This window comes from Cibotium barometz, chromosome 6 (genome assembly GCF_041138505.1).
Source record: "Cibotium barometz isolate CiBa-2024 chromosome 6, ASM4113850v1, whole genome shotgun sequence".
Lineage (NCBI taxonomy): Eukaryota > Viridiplantae > Streptophyta > Polypodiopsida > Cyatheales > Cibotiaceae > Cibotium > Cibotium barometz.
In genome coordinates, this window is record NC_141051.1 from 11599249 (window position 1) to 11617206 (window position 17958).

At 39.1% G+C, this 17958-nt stretch overlaps 1 protein-coding gene across 1 annotated transcript; it reads left to right on the forward strand.

The window, feature by feature from the left end:
- The first annotated feature begins 477 nt into the window (after positions 1-477).
- On the forward strand, positions 478-1134 carry LOC147637396 (uncharacterized). The gene has a single exon (XM_086798841.1). The coding sequence runs from the start codon at positions 478-480 to the stop codon at positions 1132-1134; it is 657 nt and encodes a 218-aa protein (XP_086654967.1).
- Positions 1135-17958: the final 16824 nt, after the last annotated feature.

Sequence of the window (17958 nt, forward strand, 5' to 3'; positions counted from 1 at the left end):
CAAGGAATGCAAGAATCTTGGTGGACTGTCCTATTGAAATGTGCATTGAGCTTTCTAGGATGACAAATATGGAATCCCACAATGTTATGAAGAATGGTCCTTATCTTGAGCAACTTCAACAAGTAAGGGATCAATGGATAGCATTTGGGTCTCCACCAAAACCTCAACAAGGGCTTCCAAAGGGTAGTCCTCAAAGAGTACCATGGGAGGTAATGATGTACAACCTTAGCTTGTCTTATTCAAGATGCATTTGGTGTTTTCTTTCTCATTTCATATTTTTATTTTTGATAGAGATTTATAGAATACATTGGAGAAAAGTGTGCATCATGTGATTGTCATATGATAGTGAGCACACAAGAGATATTTGATGGTTGGATTACCATCATGAAGAGATACTCAAAGGGGGAGCTTTCATCTCAAGAGGATACCACCACAAAGAAGGGAAGGCAGCCTTCTCCCGCAACTTTTCGTTGCCTTATGGGTCTAAAGGATGGGGACATCCTCACATTACAAAAGGAAGTTAATGATGGACACATCATCTTTCTTAGAAACAAATGGGACAAAGAGGATGTTGTTGACATGGAGACAAGGGCAAAGCAAATCAAGCAAGATAGGGTGCTCCATGAGGAGCTAGTTTCTCTCTTCAATGCCTCAACTCATGCTAGCAATAGTATGATGAAGAGTTGGGAAGATCTTGTTGCTGAATACGACATCACCAACGATGTATACACAAAGATTTTAGGTGTTTGCAGTGATTGGGTGTCAAAAAAGCTCACACGTGGGGCTGATGCAGGACCATTGCCAAATGGTGCAAAAGACATTGTGAACTTTCTTATTGTGAAGAAGCAAGATCCTCTTCATTCTTCTACTAGCTTACCTTGGCAAGTATATATTGTGGGGTGCAACCTTGAGGCATTCGATCTTATATACAATGTGTATAAAGATCCTATTACCATTGGTGTGGTTGTCCTAGAAGCGGCACATGGAGTTGGGGGCATGACATGGGATTCTATCATGTTTGGAAAGGTGGTCTTCACATTGTTAAAAATGTTTGGAAAGGTGGTCTTCACATTGTTAAAAATGACATGTGAGCCTAAACAATTCATTTTGTTGTCATTTCTCAACCGCAAATAAATGGCAGCTATGGAGGAGGCCCTTGAGAATCTTTCATGCAAGTACCATATGCAAGTTGGAAGTGTTGACTTCCTACCAATGGCCAAGAGTCTTGCTTTTGGGGCCATGGATTCATTTGTTGTGTTGACACTTGTGACCATGGAGAAAAGCTTCATCAATCTAGATCGATATGTTGGAAATTCCAACAAGCCATGCAGTTTGGATAATGAATCCATTGAAGCCATTGACAAAGAAGGAAAGGATGGAGAGCTTGAAGAAGAACAAACTATTGCAAAGGCCATATTTAGAAAGAAAAAGAAGGTCATCAAGGCTACAATCAAGGCATTCAATGATGCACATGAGGTTGTATGTGATATATTCTCATGTGGTGTTGCACCAACGCTCGCATTGGAACATCACATGAAGACTATTGCAGTGGTGTGCAATAGTCAAGAGCAAAGAGAGATTGAAGCGGCATGTTGGAGAGCCCATGAGAGCGCCAACCCACCTACAAGTGCTCAAGAGGTTCCTCCCATTGGTGCTCTAGCTCTTGACCTACCGCCGGAGGGTGTGGATGAATCAAGCCAAGACATAGCAAATATTATTATGAAAGAGAGGTTGAAGGCTACTTCAGGTGTTTGAACCTCTCTATCTCTAACTTTTGTCAATGAGAACACTATGGTGTAAGGTTGAACTTGTGTTTTGGAGGATGATTTTATGACATAACATTTCCTACATATTTTCTCATTTTGTGGTGCTATCTAAAGCAAGCCTTACAAGCCTATTTCTCTCAGTTTTGTGTTTATTGTTTAAGAGTCCTTATTTCTAGAAATATTTTCATCATATTGTACCTAAAATTGGTTGCAAAAAAGTTTGTGCTTCTATATTAAAATACAAGTATGAAGTACATGATAATGTTGGAAGAAATATTTTCTTGTATGGTATAGCTAGAATGCCTCAATCAATTGCTATTACATTACTTTGATCCAAATGTTGGTATTGGTTTTCTCTAAAGTTTTGTGTCCTTCAATATTTTACCATGTGGTCAAATATATTAGAAGAAAATGTTTTGTGTCATACAACTACATTGAGTTTTTCAATTTCAATTGCAGTGCTTTGATTGAAACATTGGTATGACTTGTATTATCAAAGGTGTCAATGTGGTGTCTATTGATATTAGGCCACATGATCTAATATTTTTTCTCTTGAAATATGTTTTTCTAAGTATGCTCAACATGCATGTCCTTCATGCACATCAATGTGGAATATTGTAGCATGTGTGTATGGAAAAATATTCTAAAATGTTCATTGCAACTATATACATTGTTGTATCTTAATTCAATAGTCATATAATATTACTTTTTAAGATTTTTTTGCCACATGGTCAAAAATATATTTTGATGAAGTATCTGCCATCCATGCATACTATTTGCATATTAAATTTAATGTCTTATACAATGTACATATGGAATAGTACAATAAACTTAGCCCTATTGAACTATATATAATGTTTTTATCTTAGCTTACTAGCTCTAAAATGAAAAAAAAAACTTGTAAGAGACTAGATGTCTATTTTGTTCTTAACCTTTGTGTTGTATGATAGAATGATTCAAATTTGACTAAGAATAGTCTATTTGCATATTTGGCAGATTTGAGCAGAGCAAACAAAGTAAGTGATGTGGCCTTGGCGAAAAGTGCTACCAAACTATGTGTGATACTTGATCTCAATGGTCTTCTTTTACAACGTTGTTTTTTCACATCAAAGAGGTTCCAAAGTTTTCGAGTGGGCAAGCAATGGGTTGTTCTTCGACCAGGATGCATTGAGTTTCTTGAAGCTACATTTGCAAGATTCCAAGTGGGAGTTTGGTCTACAGCTTCACACAAAAATGTCATCGCAATAATCAATTGCTTGGAGAGCTATGCAAAAAGGAGATATCCTTTTTTCATGATTTGGGGACAGGAGAAATGCCATACGCATCCACTCAAGATCATCTATCGGCCAGACAAGATGGGGGTGGAAGCAATGTTCAAGCCCCTTCAGTATGTGTGGAACGAATATGGCAATGTTTGTGAACATAGCAAGACTATTTTGATAGATGATAGTCCCTACAAGGGGTGTCCTAACCCTCTTGAGAACTGCATCTATCCACAGACATTTGATGTTAACCAAGGAGACTCAATCTTGATTGAGGAACTTCTACCCTACTTGACTCGCTTAAGTGGATCCCATGATACACGTGAAGTCATAAAATTTGATCGATATGGACTTGAGCCAGTTCAATATGGACATGAGTTGTACACACAATTCAAGGTTGTGATTGACACATGGCTTAAAGGAGATGATAATGCTATGTCATCTTCATCATCAGTACAACCCAAGAACATCAATCGTGGAGATGGAATATATGTGAAACAATCTTCAATCACTTCTTGCTTGAAGAGATCATCAATTGTACAAGGATCATCATCAAGAGTCTCAATTCATCCAACCCATCCATTGGGTGTCTCACAAGTATCGAGGTTAAAGCGGATTCCTTTGGTTTCTACTCTAAAGGATATGGAAGCAATGCAACTTGCTCATCAGCTAGGATATAAGGACGACTACATAAATGGTCGTGTAGCTAGACACTTCATAAAAAACCTTCAAAAATTATACTTTCCACGAAAATGACGTGACACAAAAATAATACACTCTTTTCTACAACTTGTACCTTGGTGTTTATAAATGCGTTCAACATCAGAGAGACTAGCTCAAGATTTCTGGATTGTGATTTCATGGAAGAATTCATTGTATTATATACAAGCTCCTCAATGAAGAATGATATTCTAAATGTAATTTGATGGAGAAAATGTGTTTTTATGAAAAGGTATACTAATTGTGCTTTGATATTAAATGAATGCGTGCATGAATGTAAAATATACTAGAAAAGTTTAAATCTCAAATTAGTCTCGGTATTGTTGTTTTGAATTTTATTTTCAAGTATATTGTTGAAGTTATAGAATGCTTGAATCGATTCCAATTGCATTACTTTGATCCAAATATTTGTCTAAAGTGTTGGATCTTTTGATGTTTTACCACATGGTCAAATATATAGGAAGAATTTTTTTTGTATCATATAGCTACAATGCTTTTGCCAATTGCAATTGCACTGCTTTGATTGAAATATTGGTATGACTCATATTATCAAAGGTATCAAGTTGGTGTCTATTAATATTTGGCCACATGGTCGAATATTTTTCCTCTTAAAATATGTTTTCTAAGTATGATCTACACATATGTCCTATATGCATATTAATGTGGGAAGTGTTGTAGCATGTGTGTATGGAAATATATTCTAAAATGTTCATTGCAACTATATGCATTGTTGCTTCTTAATTCAATAGTCCTATAATATTGTCTTTTGTGATCTTTGGCCACACGGTCAAAAATATACTTTTATGAAGTATCTTGTGGTCATGTAGCTAGACACTTCATTAAAAAACTTTAGAATTTTACCTTCCGCAAAAATGATGTGACAAGGCAACAATACATTCATGTCTCTAACTTATACCTTGGTGTTTATAAATTCTTTCAACATTGGAGACTAGCTCAAGGTTTTTGGGTTGTGATTTCATAGAAGACTTGATTGTTTTGTAAACAAGATCATCGTGGAAGAGTGATATTCTAACTATATTTTGATGGAGAGTACGGGCTTTGATAAAAAAATATACCAACTGTGCTTTGATACTAAATGACTGCAGTATGAATGCAAAGTATACTAGATATATTAAATCTCAAATTAGTCTCATTATTATTGTTTTGATTTTTATTTTCAAGGGTAATGTAGATATCCTTTTTCCAACTTAGAAACATTCAGCACAAATATAGACAAAAAGAATATAGTGTGCTTTGATCTCAAATAATTCTAAGTAATATTTTTTGGGATTTTCTTTTCGAGACTATTAACCACACATACATATTCTTTCCAACTTACTAGAAAGAGCTAACCAGAATTATAACCATACTATTATATTGTATGGTGACTATGCATATGTAGTCAAAGGTCAAGGGTTGGAGAGAGAGAGAGAGAGAGAGAGAGAGAGAGAGAGAATGCATTGATGTCCAGGCATCATGTATTAATATAAAGTGAAGTAAAGAAGAAATTCCTTAGGAAAACACACATACTATAGTTTTCTAGTTATTTTTTCAACATTTAATTTGCTTTATTCTCATAGATAAGGTAAACTTTTAGGTTTGGCTATAAAAGTACAAATATTTCTATACAAAATGCACAAAAAATAGGTCTATTTCTCAAAGTGGGACTTAGGAAATTCCCAAATTCCCCAATATGGTGTTACTCTCCTAGCCTGTCATATTATTAGCCACTTCGCGCACACACACCACCTCTGGTCCATACTTTCTCCATTCACACCCTATTCACACTTAACCCCACTCTCTTATCCTTTCACACCTCATGTATACAAATCTTTGTAAGAGGTTGCTCACATGTAGCTTAGCTTTTGTGTGATGTGAGGGTGTTCATCCTTGCACTTAAGGTTTGTTCACATGTGTGGTGGGGTTGCATGATAGAGCAAATTTTGTCATGGCATTTACACATTTTGGGTCTCTTGTGAGGGATGTTGACCCCATGATGTGTAAGGTCCTCGAACCTAAAAAGGGGAAACCTTAAGATAGTCTACTAAGTCTAACAAAAGAAATTTTTTTTGCTCGTCGTCGACACCTCGATCGCGTAAAGATGCAAAGATACGACTAATAGGTAAGACTTAGTTCTATCGCGCAGGGGGAGCGTGGACTCCTAAATGACTTTTAAAATCAAATCACCTATAGAGTGATTGACCTTAACTTGGGCAACCTCTATTCTTGATTCCTAGAAACAACGTTTTTTTTCCCATCTACACGAGGCACAGCCGCCCACTGGGATGCCCAGGGACCTACTTACCTAACGTAGAGCTATCAATTAATTTTATTGGAAAGCTACCTGACTAATCGGGTCCACCTATCCATAGGATGGTGTAGTCAGGGCATTTCACTCTCTCACTTTCCACCCAACTCACGCGTCAATTTTGTTTTCTAATTAGTCCTACCATGCTGTGTATCATATATAAACAAGTTTCTTAATTAGAGACCTTACATAATGTTTGTTAAAACAACCACTTAACAATGATACAACAATACTAGAAAACAAGAGATTTAATTAAAAATAGATAGAATGTTCAAATATATCCATAGCCAGATCAAGGCTAATTTTATTCCGCTGATTACCTAGAATTTGGTCTTCCAGTCCTCCCCATAGACTAGGCAATCCCCCTATACATCTTGTCATTTTTGATAGCCGACAAGGACTCATGCCGGCTTGTGGTCCTCTCATACTCCGTCGCTTGATCCTCCCGCTCCTCAGAGGGATTTCTACGTGCTAGGGTGGGCTTCTTTACCACACTAGCTTGGGCCCATAGAACTAGGCAACATTCCTAACACTTGCCCAAACCGACGAGTTCCAACTTCCCAATGGTAGGAGAGATACCTTGGGCCGACTCTAGGCCTCGCTAATGTTGCCGCCCGGCTACACAAGTATAAGAACGAGGTTAGCATCAAGGCAAGGAGAAGAAAAACTTTACACTACACTCATGATTTAAAAAGTAAAATCTTGAAATCACTTTATTTCTCAATTCAAATATTTACAAGTGAAAAGATTGATTACAAAGATTTGAGACTAATGTATTCAGTCTTTATTCATCATAAAAGAGACTCCTAGGCTAAGCTAAGGCATAAGACTCGAGCCGTCCATGTAGGTGAAATATGGGGGTTCCATCGTGGTTTCTAAGATACGGAAGACTGATGGTAGGGGAGGTAGACTCTGGATTATGTTGTGTTCCATAACAACTACTTTGTCGGTAGGTATGCAAGAAGTATAAGCCACAGGTCTTCCTTCTTAGGCTAAGACACCACCTAGTGCTAGACTACTGGTATCAGTAACCACCTCAAATTTTCTAGTGAAATCAGGAAGTATCAAGACTGGTGCTGAGATAATGATGGCTTTGAGTTGATCAAAGATGACTTAATGGATTGGCAACCACACTATTTTGCAATCCTTCCTCAAGAAGATCGGTAAAGGGTGTAGCTACTAGGAAGTAATCTTTGATGAAAATCATGTACCATCCTATGATGTGGCCATTCCAGTAATATCCTTGACCTTTGTGGGATCTATTGAGATACCATCTTGGGGGACAATGAATCCAAGATACTCAATCTAGTGAGTAAAGAAAGCACATTTACTTTTCTTGGTATAGAGTTTATGTCTACGGAGTAATTGTAGAACTCTACGTACATGCTCTTCATGCTCTTTCACTGACTTGGAGTATTAAGATATCATCAAAAAAGACAAGCACAAATTCATCCAAGTAGGAACGAAATATATCTTGCATCAGGCAGTTGAAAGTTGTCGGAGCATTGGTTAACCCGAATGACATTATAGTAAACTCATAGTGGCCATAACGGGAATTGAAAGCTGTCTTAGGTATATCTAGCAAGGAGTAATCTTTGATGAAAATCATGTACCATCCTATGACGTGGCCATTCCAGTATATCCTTGACCTTGGTGGGATCTATTGAGATACCATCTTGGGAGACAATGAATCCAAGATACTCAATATGGTGAGTAAAGAAGGCACATTTACTTTTCTTAGCATAGAGTTTATGTATACGGAGTAATTGCAAAACTCTACGTACATGCTCCTCATGCTCTTTCACTGACTTGGAGTAGATTAAGATATCATAAAAAAAGACAAGCACAAATTCATCCAAGGACGAAATATATCTTGCATTAGGTAGTTGAAAGTTGAAAGTTGCATTAGGCAGTTGAAAGTTGCAGGAGCATTGGTTAACCCGAATGACATTACAGTAAACTCATAGTGGCCATAACGGAAATTAAAAGCTGTCTTAGGTACATCTGCTTCCTTGACTCACGATTTATATTTTACACTACACTCATGATTTAAAAGTAAAATCTTGAAATCACTTTATTTCTCAATTTAAATATTTACAAGTGAAAAGATTGATTACAAATATTTGAGACTAATGTATTTAGTCTTTATTCATCTCATAAAAGAGATTCCTAGGCTTAACTAAGGCATAAGACTCGAGTGGTCTACGTAGGTGAAATATGGGAGTTCCATCGTGATTTCTAAGATACGCAACACTGATAGTAAGGGAGGTAGAATCTGGATTGTGTTGTGTTTCATAACAGCTACTCTATCGACGGGTAAGACTTGCATTACTTAGTCATATACCCAGTGGTTTTGTGGTATATGGTTCCCCTCTATGGTCACATAGTTGTCAAGTCTGGGAGAACCCATGAACCAGAATAAGCAGACCATCTTCAGCTTCTCGATCCAACAAACCCACTTTAAATTTATGGTGAGGTTCCCAATTCTGTCTAGTCGGATGATGAAGTACATCGGCCCACGATTCCAAAAGTGATCTCTACCTCACCCACTTTGGATACGAGAGGAATGAGGGAGGGATAACTTCTCGAGTATCTACACTATCATATCGCGAAATTCAAAGAGCGACAAGCTTTCTGGAAGACACTTTGGAAACCTAGGAATCTCGAGTAAACGTCTCCCTCTTCCTACAATCATTCAATCACCAATTCAAATTGTACTAGTAAGTTATTTTTTCAATGAGCATTTCTTTAGGTAAAACATACATTCCAACACAACCTTAAATAACAAATCCTAGGAACTAAGATCAGCTCTCGTACCAATTGTAAGGTCTCCCAACCTAAAAAAGAGAAATCTTAAGATAGTCTACTAAGTCTAACAAAAGAAAAACTTCCTACTCGTCGACACCTCAACCGTGTAAAGATGCGAGGACATGACTAATAGGTAAGACCTAGTTTTACCCGGTAGGGGAAGCGTGGTCTCATAAATGACTCTTAAAATCAAATCACCCATAGAGTGATTGACCTTAACTTGGGCAACCTCTATTCTTGATTCCTAGAAACAACGTTTCTTTTCCATCTACACGCGAGGCACAGCCGCCACCACTAGCCTAATCCTCTAGAGTAGGGTTGCCCAGGGACCTACTTACCTAACGTAGAGCTATCAATTAATTTTGTTGGAAAGCTACCCGACTAATCGGGTCCACCCGTTCATAGGATGGTGCCATCCGGGCATTCCACCCTCCCACTTTCCACCCAACTCATGCGTTTTTTTTTCTAATTAGTTCTACCACATTGTGTAACAAATATAAACAAGTTCCTTACTTAGAGAGCTTACACATTGTTTGTTAAAATAGCCACTTAATAATGATACAACAATGCTAGAAAACAAAGAATTTAATTAAAAATAGAAACAATGTTTAAATATATCCATAGCCAGATTAAGGCTTATTTCATCCCGTCGATTATCTAGAATTTGACCTTCCATAGACTAGGCAATCCCTACGGGACCATACACCCCGTCGTTTGGTAGCCGACGACGAGGACTCAAGTTGGCCTGTCACCCTCTCAGGCTCCGTCGCTTGATCCTCCCACTCCTTGAAGGGATGTCTACGTGCTAGGGTGGGCTTATTTACCACACTAGCCTGGGCCCATAGAACTAGGCAACATTCATAACACTTGCCCAAACTTGTGAGTTCCAACTTCCCAATGATAGGAGGGATACCTTGGGCCAACTCTGGGCCTCGCTAACGTCGCCGCCCGGCTACACAAGCACAGGAATGGATTTAGCATTAAGGCAGGGAGAAGACGTACTTGTACAATAGCAATACCATTGTTTAACTAAAATCATGGGATACAAGAAACAACATTATCTTCTTCAGAAAGCGACAACTTTATAAGAAATTTGGTAAATTCGAAACAAGGAAAAGTAGCACTCTCTTTCTTACTTAATTAATGCTAACATTAAGGAAAAGTAGCACTCTCTTTCTTACTTAATTAATGCTAACATTAAAGATCAATAAAAAAGACATCTTTTTACGATTTTCAAGCTAACCTAGCCATTGGCTCCATGTGGGACTCCCTCAGGAAGAGCTTGGACCACGTCCGAGGCATTCCCTCTAGGATTGTTGTTATGCATGCTTCTCAAGGCAGCATTTTGGCATCTTTGAGGAGGAGAGATATTATCCACCTTCTCGTAGCTTGCATCACCGCCGCAAACGTAATGCTTCAGTCAAATTGTAATTTGGAGTTTGTTTGCTCACTTTATGAGCATAAAACTCATTCGTTGGGGGAACCACCTTTAAGAGCCAAAGTGTGCTTACTTAAGTCTCTGTCTGCAAAATGGGGAGGGGAGCAAAAAGCCGAGTGTTCTTAAGCTAGGAGCAAGGTTGGAAACTGAACCAAAGGGGGGAGACAGAGAGTTCCCCCTTAAGTCTATTCACATGGGGGTGAGGGGAGAATAGTGCAGGACACCCCCTCCACATGACAAGGGTTGGATGATGGAAGAAATTCTGCAGAGCTTACTTGGAGATGGGCTGAAAAGGCTCATTTGGGAGATGGGCTACATAGGGCTGTCAAGTACAGCCTCTGCTCAGAGTGTTGGGTGTCAACCAACACTGGGTGTCAACCAATGGTCGAGTACTGAGGGTACGAGTATAAGTGTAGGGAAAGAGAGAGCAAAGCAGGGTACAAAAAGGCTCATTGGGAGATGGGCTACATAGGGCTATCAAGTACAGCCTCTGCTCAGAGTGTTGGGTGTCAACCAATGGTCGAGTACTAAGGGTACGAGTATAAGTGTAGGGAAAGAGAGAGCAAAGCGGGGTACAAAAAGGACAATGCATGGTGAAAGTACACTGGTTTGTGGCTGCATGGGTATGGGGAAAGAGATGGTGCCTGTACGTGGACCAAATGTGGGGTACGCATGTACCTTCCGAGCCAGTGGTCACATGCGCTAGGGCGGCCTACTACCTTTGTTGGTCCTTACACGACAATTGTATGGGTGCTCGGGTACATGTACGACATCTTTTGGGGCGGGGCTCCTTTTTTGGGGATGCTAGCCTTGATATGCATGCCGGTGCGCCCGACGGCGGTTGTAAAATTTCTTTTCGGTGAAAATGTTCGGGGTGTTTCCCTAGTCGTAGGGATGCAATCCGTTCGTCAATCGTCGGACACCTGGACATGCATTTATTAGGGTCGAAAGTTTATCATACTTTAACTAAAAATTTATATAGAGGCTTATTTCGGTGTTTGTTTTGAGTGCTATACGGACATGCATTTATTAGGCTCAAAAGTTTATGATACTTTAACTAAAAATTTATATAGACGCTTATTTTGGTGTCCTTTTTGAGTGCTATAAAATCACATGCAGATCTCAAATTCGGACTCATGTTTTTAAGGTTCCCAATGGAAATAGCTCCATTATTAAAATTGACGTTTTTTACACGATAAAAAAGACTATAAAATCATCTATTAGATCGACATATACTATTATTGGAGATGGTCATGTTACATGATGCCTTGGGTGTATTGAGAGCCTTGTTCCTGTGTTTTGAGCATTGTTGTGTGTTGATGCGCGTTGAGATTGTAGAGGGTGTTCACACACGGGTGCATTTTTTTTGGGTGGAGATTTGAGCTGGGTTCATGCACATTGGTGCATTGTTTAGACCTTGTTCACACGTGGTGTGAATTCTTTGTGCATAGCTACCTCTTTTTCACATGCTTCAAGAATTGTGGGATCCATTTGCACACTTGGTGCGTTTGTTACCCATGGGCTACTATTTTTATCCTTCATTGCCATGGGTTGATCTCACATTGTCATGGACATCACTTTGACACCATTTCAGATATAGATCGTGGGAGACGTTCTCATGCACTATTATCATGGCTCACTCGATATTTCGAGTTGCCAGTTGGTGACTTGGGATACATTACCTTTGCGACATTCACACATACCTTTGGCACTTTAAGGCTTAGACCTCCTGCTAACTTCATACTAGCGAGGTGACATACTCATGCCATTAGAGAAATGTCAAAAGCCCATGTGGCTAGACTTATGCCCATGTGCATGTGCACCCTAAGTTGTTGCTTCATTACAAACCATCCCCTCTTATAATGATTTCGTCCTTGAAATCAAAGGGTGATCAATGCAATAATAGGTTATATACAAAGGATAAAATAGACTATAATTAGAAGTCAATGCGAAGTAAATGAATGCCAAAAAACATGACTCATGCGATGTCGACACCAAAGTTACATGACCCATGGAATCACATAAAAAGGAGTCACATGACTCCCAGGATCAAACAGAAAAGGAAGGTGGTATGCCATTGAAGATGAGCGTAAGGATATGACTTCCTAGATTGAAAGGAAATCCAAGCCAAGAAAAATCCAAGGTAATGTCTCTCCAACCACCTAGGTAAAATGGAAAATGTAGAGAACCAATATCGATGACGAGGCTAACTATGCTCCTGCCTAGACTAAAAGGAAATCCAAGGCATGCAGACTCCAAGTCAATGGCTCCGTAATGATTTGGATCACATGGAAAGGAGAAGAAACCATTGTCCCAATGAGATGAAGCTAGCCTTGTCTCCTCTAGGATCAAATGGATAAGCATGGTACACATCACAAACTCTTGAAGTTCATGTAATAGTAGCTCTCGGGTCGAAAGGAAAGCTCAAATATAAAGGAAAGCTTACTAGCCCATCCTCATGATTTGATGCAAATCCAGAACACCCAAAGTATCCATCAAGAAAGCTCAAAACCCCTGGCCAAAATATCAAGAGATACTAACTCAAAAGAATCATTGTGTAGGCTAAGACTAGGGTGTATCACAAGTGCATATGAATGTTGTGCCACATAATCATCTATCATACACCTTAAATGGAATATGATGCATCCAAAAATGGATGTCCTAGCTCCAAAGAAAATAGGATCGTGTCGACAATCATGTCGACAATCATGGAAGCTAAGGAGACATATTTTATGGTCAGCATTATTTAGGAACAATCATGGAAGCATTATTTATGATCGTGTCGACAATCATGGAAGCTAACGAGACATATTTTATGGTCAGCATTATTTAGGAACAAATGTGAACCAATACCATCATCCCATTGTATCAATGTGTGTATGGAAACGATCCAAACCATGCATCAAATCCTTACGTACAAATCCCTTTATGTGTGTGATCCTCTAAGGTAAAAGTATGATCACTAAGATCACCATAAGTATCATTGTACACTAAAGACTCACAATGTATCCACACATGAGAGATAAGTGAAATCACCCATGAAGTCACTAAACCATGGAATCGCGAAGGTCATTGAAGTCATCCTCATAAGTATGGTCTATCTCTATTAACACTAGATCTAGGAAAATATCTAGGTCAAATGCAAAACTATCTACATCCATATGTATAATCTTGCCTCCCCTATGAGGTCTCACCATAGTAAAGTCATCACTACCCTCATGCTCAATTCTTGACTGCTCAAATATATGTACCATACCCACACAAATGCTGCCATATAAGCTATGAGAGCTAGTAGTAGTATCATGAATGTCCCCACATGTGAAAGTCCTAATAGAATAGCCTAACACATATAACACATGAAACTCATGGTTATGCTCATAGATATCCCATGATTCCACATGCGAAAAAATCACTAACCTTATGAGTACTAATGGATGTAATGGATGTATCACTAATCAAATGCTAGTCCACATGATCATCAAATACATCCCTATGATGCCGACGAAGGTAGGAAGACCTAGGTGTATTAACACTTGTAATGCACGATGCCATTCCTACCCTCAAGATCATGCCCACATGATTTAGCTATCACGTGCATCACTATCACATACGACATCATCATGTGTATGTGTCCATATCATCATCTGCATATGTATCAATATCATCTTGTGCATATATATCATCATATACACGTGTGTGTGATACATTAATATCATTATATGTGTGAGTGATACACTGATAGCATTATATGTGTGTGATACATCATAATGTGTATATGTATCACTATTGACATGTGCATGTATATCATCATGTGCATGTGTGTGTGATACATCAATATCATCATGTGCATGTGTGTGTGATACATCAATATCATTATGTATGTGTGTGTGTGTGTTATATACACCATCATGTGTATGAGTATACATTACCATCATCATCTAGATTCGTGTATTGATGTAATCTACACCATACATTATCATCATCATCATCTTGATCCATGTCGATGTAATCTACACCATCATAAACATAATCATAGTAGCAGCTCACGAGTGACACTCATACAAGTTACCAAAAGAAGACTTGTCCCATATGAAAAATGTTGAACCATTTGTATCAAGGTAACCAAGCAATGAGTCGATGAGGTCATTGCGTGCGGGCTCATGGAAGGTTCATGGGAATGCATTGTATGATCCATTTTTTAGTTCGGCTTGGAAGACACATGATTGTCTCTTATTTGACTATGAAGGATTAGACGACGTGGATCATGATGCATACAAGGAAGAGTTGTCTCATGATGAGATTGTTTACACGTGTTAGTGGTCACGCATATGTGGATGGTACACATAATGTTCATGGAAATGTTGATAGCCTTGAGGAGACATATCTTACTTTTGGTGACTTCGGCTATTGCCAACGATGATGTATGCATTTTTGGTGAGCATGTGGATTTTGAGAGTGCTGTTTATGCTCATACGGAAGCTAGCAATGAGGGGTGTACCTTCAAGCTTTGTGGATGCCAAAGTGATTCTATGGTTTATGGGATTGGAGCATTCACTTTTGGATGCATTACTTGTCATGTGAGATGCATGGTGCAAGACTATGTGGCACGCCTTGGTTTTGGTGTATTGCCCTTGGATGATGGAGGTATACTTGTAGGGCATATTGGATTTATGTTTCGATTAACGGATATACCGGTATGCTTTCCTTTCGACCCCGATATATATGGTAGTCTAATTGTATGCTTTGGAGATTATAGTAGCTATCCTTTTGATCCGGGTGGCTACTTGTGTTTGAGGAGGCTTAATCATTAATCTCTCGGTTTGTCTTTTGATCCGGGAGGTCAAACTATTTGGATAGACTTATACCATTTGGTTTTGGATGCAAAATGCGGGAAGCCTCATGAAGTGCATATGCCATTATGGAGTACATGATATGCCTTGATTTGAGGGCACTGAGGGAATTTTACAACCATAAATATATCTTTTTGGCTCCAACATACATGGCTCACTCATGAGCATGCTACTTGACATGAGTCCTTGAGAGGATTGCCCAACTCCTTTTATGACAATGGGCCAGGGAAGCCAAGGTCCTAGGATGCCGAGACTAACTCCTTTTCGTATCAACCTAATCAGGGTCCCTCTCACCAAAATCACGAAAAGTAAAGTGCTAGATTCCATTAAGAGTGAATTTCAGGATGTATTTCTTGATGAGTTACCTCATGGATTACCTCCTAAACAAGAGGTGGATGAGTTCCTCTAATCACCCGCAGTCTGATGGGAAAATAGATCATGTGAATCATATTGTAGAGGATATGCTTCATGTATATGTCTCTGGAAAACCATCGAATTGGGAAAAATATCTTCCAATGATGAAATTTGCCTATAACAGTTCTAAGCATTCGGCTCCTCGTTGTAGTCCGTTTATGCTTATGTATGAGGATCAACCCAGGACACCTGTTGAGGTCGGTCTTAAGGACATTAAGCTTGATGCATTGAGGTCGGTCTTAAGGACATTAAGCTTGATGCATTGAGGGATTTTTTGTGAGATATATAGGAAATGCTGACCCAAGCTCAAGATTCTATCAAGAGTGCTCAGGATAGAGTACGGTTTTATGTTAATAGGGGATGCTCACCTCGATCTTTTAAGCAAGTTCCTAAAGATTCTCAAACTTTGTCAACAAGAAAGTGCTCAAAATTATCCCCTAGATATTATGGTCCATTCCGAGTTATACGTCAGGTTGGCACAGTTGCGTATGAATTAAAACTACCTCCACATATCAGAGTTCATCTAGTCTTTCATGTTAGTAGACTGAAAGAGAAGCTAGGAGGTGAGGATAACACAGTTACTCCTCAAGAACTCGTTGAAGTCGAAGATTTGTCTTATGTTCCACATGAATCTGAAAAGGTACTTGAATTCAGGTCATAGTCGCCTAATCCTTGAGGTTAAAATTAAGTGGAAAGACAGGTAAATTGAGGATTCGACTTGGGAGTCAGTTGAGAACGTTCAACGCAGTTTTCCTTCTTTTCATTGTAAGAGTGTAATTTTTTGAGAGAGGAGAAGTATGTTATGTGCATATACTAGGAGGCCAACCACCCTAGGCATGTGAACATGGGAGCATGGGAACATGCTCTAGTGGGGCAAGGGTTAGGTCTAACCTTGGGTTGAGATTAGGGTCAGGCAACCAAGGGTCACACATGGAAATGGAGAGTCAAGAGTCATTTGAGGACCCTCCTATATAATAGGGGCATGGGGCACTCTCAAGGGATGTTCTCTTGTGTAGAGAACTGTGTCTACTCTCTTGCCATTCCATGCTAGAACTATGTGCTGCTGGAGTGAAGTCATATCTCTTCGTGGTATGGGACACTAAGGTAAGATATGTGATACGTCATTGTATTTATGTGTGAACCCTTGGGCTCGGGGGTGGTAGCATGGGAACATGCTCTAGTGGGGCAAGGGTTAGGTCTAACCTTGGGTTGAGATTAGGGTCAGGCAACCAAGGGTCACACATGGAAATGGAGAGTCAAGAGTCACTTGAGGACCCTCCTATATAATAGGGGCATGGGGCACTCTCAAGGGATGTTCTCTTGTGTAGAGAACTGTGTCTACTCTCTTGCCATTCCATGCTAGAACTATGTGCTGCTGGAGTGAAGTCATATCTCTTCGTGGTATGGGACACTAAGGTAAGATATGTGATACGTCATTGTATTTATGTGTGAACCCTTGGGCTCGGGGGTGGTAGCATGGGAACATGCTCTAGTGGGGCAAGGGTTAGGTCTAACCTTGGGTTGAGATTAGGGTCAGGCAACCAAGGGTCACACATGGAAATGGAGAGTCAAGAGTCACTTGAGGATCCTCCTATATAATAGGGGCATGGGGCACTCTCAAGGGATGTTCTCTTGTGTAGAGAACTGTGTCTACTCTCTTGCCATTCCATGCTAGAACTATGTGCTGCTGGAGTGAAGTCATATCTCTTCGTGGTATGGGACACTAAGGTAAGATATGTGATACGTCATTGTATTTATGTGTGAACCCTTGGGCTCGGGGGTGGTTGGGTGGATGAGTATATTCGTGGTTTATGCATGTTTATTAGCTAGAGAGATCTTTAGGGTTTTAACACACAGCCTCCAAAAATATAAAAAGGTGCTTTTACTTGCAAAGGCACTCTCTTATGCTCAAAATAGAGTGTCCATAAATTAAGGCTAGGATTAAAGCATATCACGCTTTACAAAAGTATTGAAGTTCAAGTCTAATCTTGATAAATCAAAGCTTTCCAAAATAAATCAAAATGTGCACAAGCTAGCACATGTATGTACAAAGCTTTTTTGCAAAATGTGTGCCAATAAAGAATATTGTGTGTATTCTCCTCAATCTTTTGAATCCTCTTCACCTATAAAATAACCAATAATAAATTGGTAAACAAGTATACAAACCATCACCACACACATGTTTGCCAGGCATAAGTAACCCAGAAATCACCCTTCCATACAAACCAAATGTAACAAACATTACAGGTCCCAAATATACGTCAATATATACCAAACATATTAATATTTATAATGACATCACCCATGATATTAAAATGATTTGGCATGATGCATAGAAAATCCAAGAATCCCCGAATTACCTAAGAGGGTAGAATAATATTTTTAATGAGAG

What these genes read in the sequence shown, in the direction of transcription:
- LOC147637396 (XM_086798841.1), top strand. Translation starts at nt 478, where the DNA reads ATGGGTCTAAAGGATGGGGACATCCTCACATTACAAAAGGAAGTTAAT.